This window comes from Kogia breviceps, chromosome 4 (genome assembly GCF_026419965.1).
Source record: "Kogia breviceps isolate mKogBre1 chromosome 4, mKogBre1 haplotype 1, whole genome shotgun sequence".
NCBI classification, from domain to species: domain Eukaryota; kingdom Metazoa; phylum Chordata; class Mammalia; order Artiodactyla; family Physeteridae; genus Kogia; species Kogia breviceps.
Window position 1 is genome coordinate 168641662 of NC_081313.1, and position 13198 is coordinate 168654859.

The 13198-nt window shown below is 49.7% G+C and overlaps 1 protein-coding gene across 2 annotated transcripts in view; it reads right to left on the reverse strand.

Moving 5' to 3' along the window:
• The window catches only part of NOTCH3 (notch receptor 3), a 33151-nt gene that overhangs the window by 2560 nt on the left and 17393 nt on the right, over positions 1-13198 (reverse strand). For both annotated transcript variants that reach the window (XM_067032352.1, XM_059063205.2), the window contains 8 exons: positions 11656-11988; positions 9584-9738; positions 9263-9485; positions 8257-8341; positions 5414-5576; positions 3988-4292; positions 3575-3722; positions 333-430 (listed from right to left, as the gene is read on the reverse strand). In XM_067032352.1, the coding sequence (XP_066888453.1) occupies positions 333-430; positions 3575-3722; positions 3988-4292; positions 5414-5576; positions 8257-8341; positions 9263-9485; positions 9584-9738; positions 11656-11988 (1510 nt within the window). The remainder of the gene's footprint in view (positions 1-332; positions 431-3574; positions 3723-3987; positions 4293-5413; positions 5577-8256; positions 8342-9262; positions 9486-9583; positions 9739-11655; positions 11989-13198) is intronic.

Consider the following 13198-nt stretch of genomic DNA (forward strand, 5'->3'; position numbering starts at 1 on the left):
CTACCTTTTATTGAGGATGTGCTAAAGCACTTTATAAAAGCTTTAGCTCATTGAGTCCTCGAAAGAGGCAATGAGGTGGATACCGTTGCTTCCCCATTTCGAGGATGAGAACAGGATCGAAAGAGTTAAGCAACGTGCCCAAGGTCACCCAGCAACTGCCATACACTTCCTCCTCTGATCCACTATTGAAACCCCTTGGGCCCAAATCCCACACCTGAAAGCTGGCTGCAGGCAGGGTGAATGCCCCCACTAGCCTACCCCAACCTGCTCTCTGCCACCTGTGGAAGCTGTGCCAGGGCTGACTCCCAGATGGGCCAAGGGCTGGGGCTCACCTTGCTATCTTGCATGTCTTTGTTAGCTCCATTTTTGAGCAGGGCCAGGGTGGCCTCCACGTTGTTGACAGCTGCAGCCCAGTGTAAGGCTGATTTTCCTGGGGGGGAAGTGAAGGAAGGTCAGGGTCAGGACCAGGCTCATTTGCTGGCCCCCCAACAGCAGGGGGACAGAAAATGTCCAGAATATGACCTGGGATAGGGGGAGGGTAGGCCTGCCACGAGTATCTGAGTAACTGTATTTGGGTTCATGTGTGTGCACACCTGTAGATTGTAACTCTCCATATACGGGGGGTACTATGTGGACCTCACTCAGTGGTACCTAGAGCTGTGCTGTCCAATGCAATAGCCACCAGTCACATGTGGTTCTTTAGTTTATGTAAATTAAAATTACAAAAAAGAAAAAAATGGAGTTCCCTGGTGGTCTAGTGGTTAGGATTCCGGGCTTTCACTGCTGTGGCCTGGGTTCAGTCCCTGGTCGGGAAACTGAGATCCCACAAGCCGTACAGGGCAGCCAAAAGATAAAAAACAGTAAAATAAGTTAAATTAAATTAAATTGGTGCCAAGACCATTTAATGGGGAAAGGATAGCTTTCTCAACAAATGGTGCTGGGACAACTGTTATCTCCATGTGCAAAACAATAAAGTTGTACCCCTACCGCACACCGTATACAAAAAAATAATTCAAAATTAGTCAAAGACCTAAATGTAAAAGCTCAAACTATAAAACATTTAGAAAAAAACATAGGAGTAAATCTTCATGACCTTGAATTAGGCAAAGGATTCTTAGATATGACACCCAAAATACAAGCAACAATAACAAAAGCAACAAAAATAGATAAATTGGACATCATCAAGATGAAAACTTTTGTGCTTATAAGGACACCATCTAGAAAGTAAAAAGAAAACCTACAAATATATTAAACCTACCATATGTTTGATAAGACATACCTAGACTATATGAAAAACTTCTACAACTCAATCATAAAAAGATGAATAACCCAATTTAAAAATGGGCAAAGAATCTGAATAGACATTTCTCCAAAGAAGATACACAAATGGACAATAAGGAGGTGAAGAGATGCTCAACATCATTAGCCGTCAGGGAAATGCAAATCAAACCACAATGGGATACTAAATCACATCCACTAGGAAGACTAGAACAAAAAGACAGATGATAGTAAGTGTTGGTGAGGATGTGGAAATACTGGAACCTTCATACACTGCTGGTAGGAATGTAAAACAGGGCAGCCACTGTGGAAAACAGTCTGGCAGTTCCTTAAAAGGTTAAACAGAGTTACCATGTGACCCAGCAATTCTGCTCCTAGGGATATACCCAAGAGAAATGAAAACATATATCCACACAAAAAATTATACAGGACTGTCCATAGCAGCATTATTCATAACAGCCAAAAATCAGAAACAACCCAAATGTCCATCGGTGGATGAATGGATAAACAAAATGTGGTATATCCATATAACAGAATATTATCTATTCATTAAAAAACAAAAAAGAAATAATACTGATACACGCTACAACATTTGTAAACCTCAAAAACATCACGCTAAGTGAAAGAAGCCAGTCAAAAAGACCACATATTGTATGATTCCATTTATATGAAATAACCAGAATAAGCAATCCATATAGAGAGAAAGTACATTAGCGGTTGCCTAGGGGCCAGGAAGATGAGGGGGATTGAAGGGGTGATGGCTAAGAGGTGAGGGCTTCTTTTTCAGGTGATGAAAACATTCTAAATTTTATTGTGATGATATTTGCACAACTATGTGGTTATACTAAAAATCATTGGATTTTATACTTGAAATGGATGAATTGCATGGTATCTGAATTATATGTCAGTACAGCTGGGGTTTTTTTAAGTAGGCAAAACAAAAGTTAAAACATTAAATGAAATAAAACATTTAGTTCTTTGCTCACTTCAGCCACATTTCAAGTGCTTGACAGCACATGCCAGTGGCTACCATATTGAACAGAACAGACTAAGAATATTTCCATCATCACAGAAAATTCTACTGGACAGTGCTCTTCTAAAGCCGTATTTCCCAACCAGGGGTGATTTTCCTCTAAGGGGCATTTGGCAATGTCTGGAGATATTTTTGATTGTCACAACTGAGAGGTGGGGTGCTACTGGCATCAGTGGGTGGAGGCCAGGGATGCTACTTAACATCCTACACTGGATAAAGAAGATGTGGTACATATATACAGTGGAATATTACTCAGCCATAAAAAAGAAAAAAATAATGCCATCTGTAGCAACATGGATGGACCTAGAGATTGTCATACTAAGTCAAGTAAGTCAGGCAGAGAAAGACAAATATCATATGATGTCGCTTATATGTGGGATCTTAAAAAATGGTACAAATGAACTTATATACAAAACAGAAATAGAGCCACAGATGTAGACAACAAACTTATGGTTACCAGGCAGACAAGGGGGGGGGATAAGTTAGGAGACTGGGACTCACACATACATACTATCATACATAAAATAGATAACTAATAAGGAACTCCTGTATAGCACAGGGAACTCTACTCAATGCTCTGTAATGGCCTAGATGGGAAAGGATCTAAAACAGAGTGGATACACGTATATGTATAACTGATTCAGTTTGCTGTACACCTGAAACTAACACAACACTGTAAATCGACTATCCTCCAATAGAAATTTTAAAATAAGAAAAATTTTTTTAATAAATAAATTTAAAAAAATCATCCTTCACTACGCAGGACGGCCCCCACCACAAAGAATGATCCAACCCCACATGTCAATGTTGCTGAGATTGAGAACACCTGCTCCAAAGGATGTTTCTAAGAGTCCGAGTGTGTCTACAGCTGTATGAGGTTCTCTAGACACATGGGCAGGTCACTGTTGTGCAAGCAAGCCACCTCCAAGGACGGAGCGGCCCTCACCTATAGATCTGGCTGATTTGCAAATTTATTACACCAGTTATCCAGCAGATGGCACCAGAGTAAGTTCTTCTAACAAAGCAGATGGAAGGGAAGTGTCTTGGGAAGGGCACCTTTTTCCTGAACCACTGCCACACAGTATGGGTAATGGGCGCCATTTTTTTTTTTTTAATGCATGAGTGTAGGTCCATGTTGAAACCCTGTTATGAGTACACGAGTTTCACCGACTGGGTGTCAGTGTGGGTGTGAGTTCACACCAACAGTCAGGGTTCAGATGACACCCTCTCAGCCCCCACCCACCACTACCCCCCACAGCCTACCAAGTTCATCCACAGCATTGACATCAGCATGGCTGGCGATGAGCTCTTCCACCATGCCCTCCACTGCCAGGCGGGCCGCCAGGATCAGTGCTGTGGAGCCGTCTGCCATGCGGGCATCCAGGTCTGTGGAGCGGTTCCGGATGAGAATCTAAGGGAGATGGGGCGCAGCAGGAGGAGTCAGGGCAAGAACAAAGGGACGAGAAGCACCTCTAAGCCCTCTGAGGACCCCAACCAATACACCCCATGGAACTGATGAGGTTCAGGGAATAGCTTCTTGTCAGAAACTGTACTCCCATATATCCCCATCTTACAAATGAGAAAGATGAGCTCTGAAAGGCAGAACCAGGGCTTGAACCCAGGTTGGTCTGATGCCTGTCCCAGCTCTGAAGTCCAAAGAGGCAAGCCCATCTCACCTGGAAAACACCCTGGGCATCAGCAGTGACGGCTGTGTGCAGGGGGGTGCGGCCTGAGTGGTCCTGGGCGTTGGTGTCTGCCCCAGCATCCAGCAGCCGCTTGGCCGCATCAGCCCGGGCATAGCGGGCAGCCAGGTGCAGGGCCGTCTCACCCGTGCGGTCGGTCCGAGCCCCAAGCTGCGCCCCCTGGCAGATAAGGTCTGAGATGATGCTGGCTGACGTGTCTTCTGCCTCGTCCTCCTCGGCCGGGATCGCTTCCAGGGCCCCCCCACAGAAGGAGGCCAGCATTAGCGGGGTGAAGCCATCTGCAGGGACCAGGAGTGTGTCACAAGGGAGGTGGGCACAGGGCCTTTCTGGGGAATACGATTGAGGGCACTGCATTAGGAGGAAGTGGGACATGTGGAAACACAAGAGGGAATGGCAAATCCTCCCATCACACACACACCTGTGTCAGGTGCCCCAGAAGCCAACCCTGGATGAGGATTCATGGGCATGTGATTTGTCACAGAAGGGCTCCTAGGTAGTAGGGGACACAGAACGAGGGAGGGAGGAAGTCAAACAAGTGTGCAACCTTGGGCAAATGCCTGGAGAGTTATTTCAGCCTGATCCCAAACGGGGACTGTGGAAGCTGAGCTGTACCCCAGAGTTGTAATCCAGCTTGAGTCAAAGGAGCTGAGCCTTTCATACTCCTGCATCCACTGGTCAGGAGCTGCCCCCAGGGACATAAAATACCAAGCACCTCAGGCCCCGGTAGCCTGAAGGGCTTCAAAAGAGAGCCATAGGTCCTGGTCATTGGGAGCAAAAGCAAAACAGAGCCGGGGAAGGCATATCCCAAAATGTGGCAAAGACAAATCCAAGAGGATCCAGAGAACATGGTCTGCTATACTCTTCATGAGCATTTGCTCTTGTTTCCCTTAGGAGGCTACTTGCACCCCATTCTCCATCCTCAAGCCCTAGATAAAGCCAAATCCTTCCTTCAAGGACAGGAATATAGCTCAGGCCTGTCAATCTGCATATTTCAGGCCCCAGGCCACACTGATTGGTTCAGGAATGGGTATGTCCATCCAATCAGAACTCATCCTGGGACTTTTGCTGGTACATATGGGAAAAAGATTTTGTAAGGCCTGTCCCACCTGTAGCTATCAGTGCCTGCAGGAAAATGCCTACTTGGGCTGTGGAGCCAAGAGGTGGTGAGTCCTGGATCCAAATGTGCCTGAAGCTTCCATTTACAAGAGCCAGTAAAGCAGCTGTTTTACTTAAGTTAGCTTGAGTTGGGCTATTAAAACTTACAACCAAGAGTCCTGATTAACACACACCCCCACAGACGGACACCCAGACACACCCAGCTTTCCCCAGAAACAGACCCAGATGCAACCTCTCATGAGTAGGATGGATAAAGGGCATCCTGGAGGGAGGGATGCCTGACCTGGACCACGCACGTTGACATCCATGCCATCAGCATCTGCATCGCCCTGTGGTGGCGTCAATGCCATGGCTGGTGCCACACGGATGTCGGCAGCAACCAGGTGGTGTTGAGTCCACTGGCGGCAATCCACAGCATCCTCAGCTCCCACACCAGGCTCCTCTACCTGGAGGCACAAGGACCCAGGTTCTCACAAGGGGCTGGGAGACACAGTTAGAGGGACAGTCTGGGCATTCCCACAGGTTTCTCTCATGGAGATGCACACATGGCCCCAAGAAACCATTAACATCCTGCTTCTTTTATAGATAAGGAAATGGGAAATTGATGTACTGGAGCTCAGAGAACTCATAAGAGGAAGAACTGGGATTTTAATCCGGGTTAGAAGGGCAGAGGGTCTGGGAACCCACGGTAGTGATCAAGGAAGAGACACAGAGGGGACTTCCCTGGCAGTCCAGTGGTTAAGACTCCGCACTTCCAATGCAGGGGACGCGGGTTCGATCCCTGGTCAGGGTACTAAGATCCCACATGCCGTGCAGTGCCGCCAAAAAATTTAAAATAAAATAAATAAATAAATTTTTTTAATTTAAAAAAAAGGAAGAGACACAGAGCATAACACCTGCCAGCACACACCTGTCTATACGCTAGATAGGAACATACCAAAAATGAAATTAAGAGAACAACTCTATTGACAGCAGTATCAAAAAGAACAAAAAACTTTAAAATTAAATTCAACAGAAGAAATGCAAAACTTGTATTCTGGAAATTCCAAATCACTGGTTAAAGAAATGTGGGAGTAGAGGGATCCTGCAATAATAATAATTTCCAGTATTGGGACTTCCCTGGTGGTCCAGTGGTAAAGAATCTGCCTTACAATGCAGGAGACGCGGGTTCGATCCCTGGTTGGGGAACTAATATCCCACATGTCTTGGGGCAACTTAGCCCGCATGCCACAACTACTGAGCTCTCACGCCTCAACTAGAGCCCACGTGCCACAAACTACAGAGCCCACGCGCTCTGGAACCCACGCACCACAACTATAGAGCCCACGCGCCACATCTATAGAGCCCACGCGCCCTGGAGCCTGAGCGCCACAACTCGAGAGAAGCCCACGCACCAAAACGAACAGCCTGCGCACCGCAGTGAAAAATCCCGCATGCCTCAACGAAGATCCCGAGTGCCACAACTAAGACCCGACGCATCCAAAAATAAATATAAATAAATAAATAAAAAATAAATCTTTAAACAAAATAAAATTCCCAGTATTAATCTGGGAAAGGAGTGAAAGCTGAGAAGCAGGGAGTTGCCCTGGATACCACGTAGGCTCCCACGTGGTACCACAAATATGAACGTGAGGTAGCAGGACCAAATAATCACACACAAATGTATTGATTTACCCTCAGGAGTCTAGCACCTGGGCCCCTCAGAGGAGCTCAATAAATTTCAGACTCATGGTCCAGAAGGGAAGAATGATGTTATGAAAACAGGACAGAATATCCCTAACTAGCCTGCCTGGGCATTTAACAGCCTGCACCAAACACAGAGCCTGATCAAGCCAGACCTGAGCTTAAGGACCCAGGTGGGGAGTTCAATTTCATGAAAGAGGAGAGCCAGGTGATAGACAGCTAACCAGAAAGGGCCATGGAGGATGGGACAGCCTTCAATGTGAATTCAATGTCTGACACTGTCACTTAGTAGGCTTGTGACCCTAGGCAAATCACATTAGAGCTCTGAGCTGCTCATTGGTAAAATAAGGATGAAGCAAGCATTCCGCAATGCTAAAATGCCATCATTTACATTCTGTACCATATACTTAACACCCACTATTGGATGAGAAAGAAAAAAAAAGCCTGGGGCAAGCAGATTTCTTTAGCTGTCAATTGTAATAGATGTCTTCATTTCAACAAACATTAAAACATAGGCAGGGGAGGGAATTCCCTGGTCGTCCAGTGGTTGGGACTCCACGCTTTTACTGCCGAGGGCTGGGGTTCAATCCCTGGTTGGGGAACTAAGATCCTGTAAGCCACACAGTGCAGCCAAAAAAAAAAAAAAAAAAAGGCAGGGGAGAGGCAGCTAAGAATGGAGGTGTGTATCAATAGCTACTTTACAGCATCCTCATAAAGATGAAATAAGATGCTTTGTGTACATTCAAGACATTCAGCAAGTGTCAAAGTAATGCTAGCAGGAGCCTGTTATGAACTCTGCTCCCCAAAAATCATACGTTGAAGGCGTAATCCCCCAACATGACTATATTTGGAGACAGGGCCTTTAAGGAAGTAATTAAGGTTAAATAAGATCATGAGTGTGGAGCCCTAATTCAATAGGACCAATGTCCTAATAAGAAGAGGAAGGGACGCCAGAGTTCTCTCTCTCTCTGCACGCACAGAGGAAAGGTCACATGAGGACACAGTGAGAAAGCACGTTCTACCTGCTAGGAAGAGAGCCCTCACCAAGAACCAACCCTGCCAGCACCTTGATCTTGGACTTCCACCCTCCAGAGCTGTGAGAAGATAAGTGTCTGCTGTTTGAGCCACCAGTCTGTGGTATTTCATTATGGCAGCCCTAGCTGACTAAGACAGGGCCCGTAGCTGTGGCCCCAGGACAGGAAAAGACCAGCTGGAAGTGCTCTCAGGCTGGGCACGCTGGACTAAGTTGGATGCAGCAGAGAGAAAGCAGAGTCACTGTCTGGGCCAGGGGATCCCCTCTGGAAAGATGCCAGGAGCAGGATCGGGTGAGCGCTGTGACTGTTCTCCAGAGCCAGGGACAGCAGAGATTTTCCGGGCTCTCTCACTGACCATCGAGCTCCAACCCAAGACCCTGAGGGCAGGGGTCAGAGGAGGGGACACAACCTTCAGTCGCTTGGCCTCCGGGCACTCTGTGTCCATCCAGTCTGTGGCCACCTCTCCCATCAGACTCTCACCCTTGGCCATGTTTCTGTGGGGGGGGAGGAGGGAGGGGACAATGGGTCAGTAGGGGCAGGGGGCGGGGTCAAGAGACAGGGTCCAATGAGGGGATGCAGGATGTGGTCAAGTTGCAGGGGGTACCATCAGGGGTTGTGATGGGTGACGGCCAGGGTCTTAAGGTGGAACTGGGGAAGAACAGGAGTGGGGTTAGAGGTCAGAGCAGTCAGCTGTGGGACAGGTGAGGGTCCCAGGCATATAGCAGGGGTTATAGAAGATGACGCCAGGGGTCATGGAGGATAGAGTTATCCTCATAACAGGTGAGAGATGTAGCCAGGATCGAGGAGGTTGTGGAGAGGGGCCGGGGGTCACAGGGTGACAGGAGAGGGGTAAATTCAGGGATTAGGTCAGGGTGGGGTTGGAGTCTCGAGGGACAGGCCAGGGAGTTGGAGGTGAAGCCCACGGCAAAGGTCAGGATTGAGGATCGTGGGGAATGAGCACTGAGTTGGGGTGGAAAGGGGGTCAGAGGTGAGGTCAGAAGTCAGGGTGTGTTAGAGCCAGAGGTGATATTGGGGGTCATAGAGGATAGGGTCACGGGGCCAGCAAGGGATTGGGATGCAGACAGGGATCACGAGATCAGTAGTCACATGGGAACAAATTTTGAGTAACAGGGTGAAATCTGAGAAGCTAGGGTCAGGGAGGGGTCAGGGCAGAGTCAGAGTAGGATCTGAGTGAGGGAACTGGATCATAGGAAATGGGGCCAAGGCTCACACATCAGGGGTGATTCCCAGGGATTATCGAGTCAGTGGTCAAGGGGATGAACACTGGGGTCCAGGCTGGAGTCTGAAGTTAGGGTCAGGGAGGGGTCAGAGGTCAAAGTCAGGTCAAGATCGGCTCAAGGGCTCACAAATCCCCCCAGTCAGGGACAGGGAATGGGCTGAGTCAGGGTCCTCACTTCATGCCCAGAGCGTCTTGGCCCACGGGTTCCCGCCGGCCCTTGTGGCCAGCTGCAGCATCCTTGTGCAGTGCGAAGCCCTCGGGGAACCAGAGGGTACTGTGCTCACGCTTGCGGCGGGCCACCATGACGCCCAGGACAAGGATGACCAGCAGGAAGACGGCGCTCGCAGCCAGCAGGGGCAGCAGCGGCACGCTTGGCTCTGGCAGCTCCAGCGGTTCCCCTGCGGGCAGGAAGCAGGGGGTCTCAACCAGGGGCCAAGGCCCACCCCCCCACGGGAGCCCCAGTTCCACCCTCATCACCCGCCAGGCTGGCCCTCACCCCGTGCTGCCCGCAGCGGGTACGGGAAGTCAAGGCGCTCCACCGCTGACAACGCTCCCAGATAGTCCGCCGCACTCTGGGCGTCGGGAAAACAGTGGTCATTCTCGGGCGACTGCAGGCACAGACGGTTGTCAATCTCCAGCATCACCACAGAGCTGTGGGGACACAACAGAGGGACAGGCAGGCTCAGCAGGCGCTCCTACAAGCCCTGCACCATGCCCCATCCCCACTCCCCTGCACCAGGCTCTAGCATCCCGACTCACCACGTCACCACTGCCCCCTATCTAGCATCCAACTCCACCACAACCCCAAAACCAGTCTTTTTAAAAATACACTTACTATACCTTTGGTGATATTAAGGATATTTATTTTTTTAACTGTGATCGTGATATTATCGTGTTTTAAAGAAGAGAGCTTATTTTTTGCAGAAACATACTAACATGTCTACATATGAAATGACATGCTATCTAGAAATTATTTCAACATAACATGGGAACTAGGACAAATTGAAGGGACTACGTATGACATAATAATGGCCATATGCATTAACTGTCAATGCTAGGTCCTAGGTACCTAGACGTTCGTTACCCTGCTCTGTTTTTGTATACGTTTAAAATTCTTTATCAATTCCCAAAACGAGTCTTGCTGTGGCCCCCAGTGTCCTCTGAGCCATGACTCCAGTGGTCATTGCTTTCATGTCAACTTCTCCTTTATTAGGCTGGTCCATCCATCTCCTGCCTGCTATGAGCATAGGCTTCTAACAGTTGACAGCTGCCTCTCTGGCCTCAGCAAAGTGGGGATCCCTTCACTTGGGAGGTGACACCCCTTAGGGAAGCCTTCAGCCAGGGATTGGCTCATGTGGGGTATACAAAAGCTGGCCCTCCTGTCTCAAGGTGGGACCAACTTTGAGGTGCTATTCACCCTCCAGAGCTCTCCGAGGGATCAGGCTGAGGCCGGACCCTGGCTGAGGCTACCTCCTGCCTCAGTTCCTCCCCTGACCCATACTACTTCCTTCATTCCCTGTCTACTGAGAGCACCCTTCCAATACATCACATGTATCTGAATCTCCATCTCAGGCTCTGCTTCCCAGGACCCAAGCCTCCAAACATTTTCCTTCTTCGGGATACCCAGTGCCCTGAGCCCTGGCTCTCCTCCTGTCTCCGGCTGTTCCTTCTCCTTCTCTTTTCCGAGCTAATTTCCTTCAAACCAGTCCTTAGGACTCAGAGTCCCCAGATGATCCTTCTGTCCCCACATCTCTCCCCACTTCTTTGTGTCCCTCCCATGGCTGCAACGATTGCCAAACTCTTTTTTCTTTCTTCTCTCAATCTTCCGACCCCAACTGCCTCCTGAGGGTCTCTCCGAGACCCCCAGATCCCTCTGGAAGCCCCAAAGTAACCCCTGGTTTTCACCCTGCGTCTTCATCTTGATGAGAACACTTCCAGCAACTCAGTCCCCCCAGCCAGGGACAGGCACATCCATCAACTATCCTCTCCATCTCCCCGATCCCAGCCATACCCCGTCAGAGGCCCTGCCCCTCATCTCTAGCCTCCAGCCCTCCTCCCTGTGGCACGTCCCACTCTGCTCAGAAGCCACATCTCCCTTCTGGCCCCTCTACCAGGCCACCACCAGGAGAGCTGTATATTTTCCATTTCTAAAACAAACAAACAAAAAACTACACATGCCCTTAAACATTCTGCTGTACCCCTGCCTCTCCAGAAGGAAATAGCACTAGACCAGGGGCTCTTCTGTTCCACCAAAGGACCCTCGCCCACGTCTGGAGGCATGTTGGGTTGTCACATCTTAGGGGAGGGAAGCCAGGGATGCTGATGCTGCTAAACATCCTACAGTGCACAAGACAGGACAGCCCCTCACAGCAAAGAATTATCTGGCTCCAAATGTCAGCGGTGCCAAGACTGAGATGCATGTATTGTATGACGCTGTATGTATTGCCAAGAAGGCTCTCCCAGATGTTAAGGGAAGTAAACGCACAAGACCTGAGGAATGGTGCCCCTTCCCACACCCGGCCTAGCGTCTGCGTGGGCGCCACGGCTCCCCCGGGGGGAGTAACTCACCCGATCACCTCAGGGGCCAGCTCCCGCCGGTTCCTAGATTCGGAGCCAGGACCAGGCCGGTGGTAAGGGAAGACCATAGCCTGGCCGTTCTCATCCAGACGGAAGCGCAGCGAGGTGCGCAGGATGCCGCTGAGTCGCTGCAGGAAGTCGGCGCTGGAGCGCAGCAGCTCCTCCGGCGGCAGCAGCACAGTGAGCACCAGGACGCCGCGGGCCAGCAGAGCTGGCACCTCACCCGCACAGTCCAGTCCATCCCAACCGCACTCCTCTGTGTTGCAGCCCTGGTCGCAGCGGCCGTCGGCAAAGTGGTCCGCGCAGTACTTCTCATACACCGGGCTGGAGACAGAGAGGGGCGGAGTCAAGGGAGCCTCCAAGTCCGCTGCACGCAGATGCCACAGAGCACCCAGACTCTGGAGACAGCGCAGGCGCAGAGAACTGGAATGTATCCACGTGCTTGTGGAATGTATCAGGCTTTCTGCAATCACAGCCATTGCTTTGTAACTATTAATAAGTCAATAACTACTGAGAGCCACCTGTTATGTGCTGGGCGCTACTGCAGGCTCTAAGGATATGGCCCCAACATAAACCCCTACCCACGTGGAGCTGGCATTACAGTGGGCGGAGACAGATATTAAAGGAGACGAATGAGCAGAACATACAGCATTTCGATCACACACCAATAAAGGCTAAATTTAAACACACACACACACACACACACACACACACACACACATCTATATGGAATTAAATGCTAAGGAAAAAAATAAGGCTGGAGGTGGGTGGCCAGGGAGGAGCTCACTGAGAAGGTCATTGCTTGAGCAAAAACTTGAAGGAGGTGAGGGAGGAGCCATGTGGCTTCCTGAAGGAGAGCATTCCAGGCGGAGAGAAGAGCCAGTGCAAAGGCCCTGAGGTGGGGCCAAGCCTGGGGAATCTGAAGAATGGAAGAAAGGCCAGGGTGGCAGAATGAGCAAGGGGGAGAGTGAGGGTGGGAATGAGAACAGGAAGCTAAAAGTAAGGAGAGGGTTCCAGGCAGAGGAACACACAGAGGGTCACACAGAGCACAGCACAGGGATGGACAGATGGAATGCATAGGACAAATAGACAGGGCTCATGAACAGACATAGAGGATGGCAGAAGAGGGGCAGGAATAGACAGGCAGGAGCATGGACAGATGGGTGGGCTTATAGAGGGGCAAAAAGGGTGTGTGAATGGACAGAAGGACAGAGAGAAGAGGCACATGGATGGACAGGTGGGGCACACAGATGGACAGACTGGCATAGAGACAGACAGATGGACAGATGAGGTCCAAGGATGGACAAGCAGGTGTTCAGACAGACAGGTGGGTGTATAGAGGGACAAAAGGAATTCATGGATGGACAGAAAGACAAACGGGGCATAGGGAGGGACAGATGGAGTGCAGAGGCAGACAGAAAAACAGACAAAAGAGCACACGGATGAACAGACAGGTGGGTACATTCACAGACAGGCAGTGAACAAGGATGGACAGACAGGGCACAGGAATGGGAAGACAGACAGACAAATGACA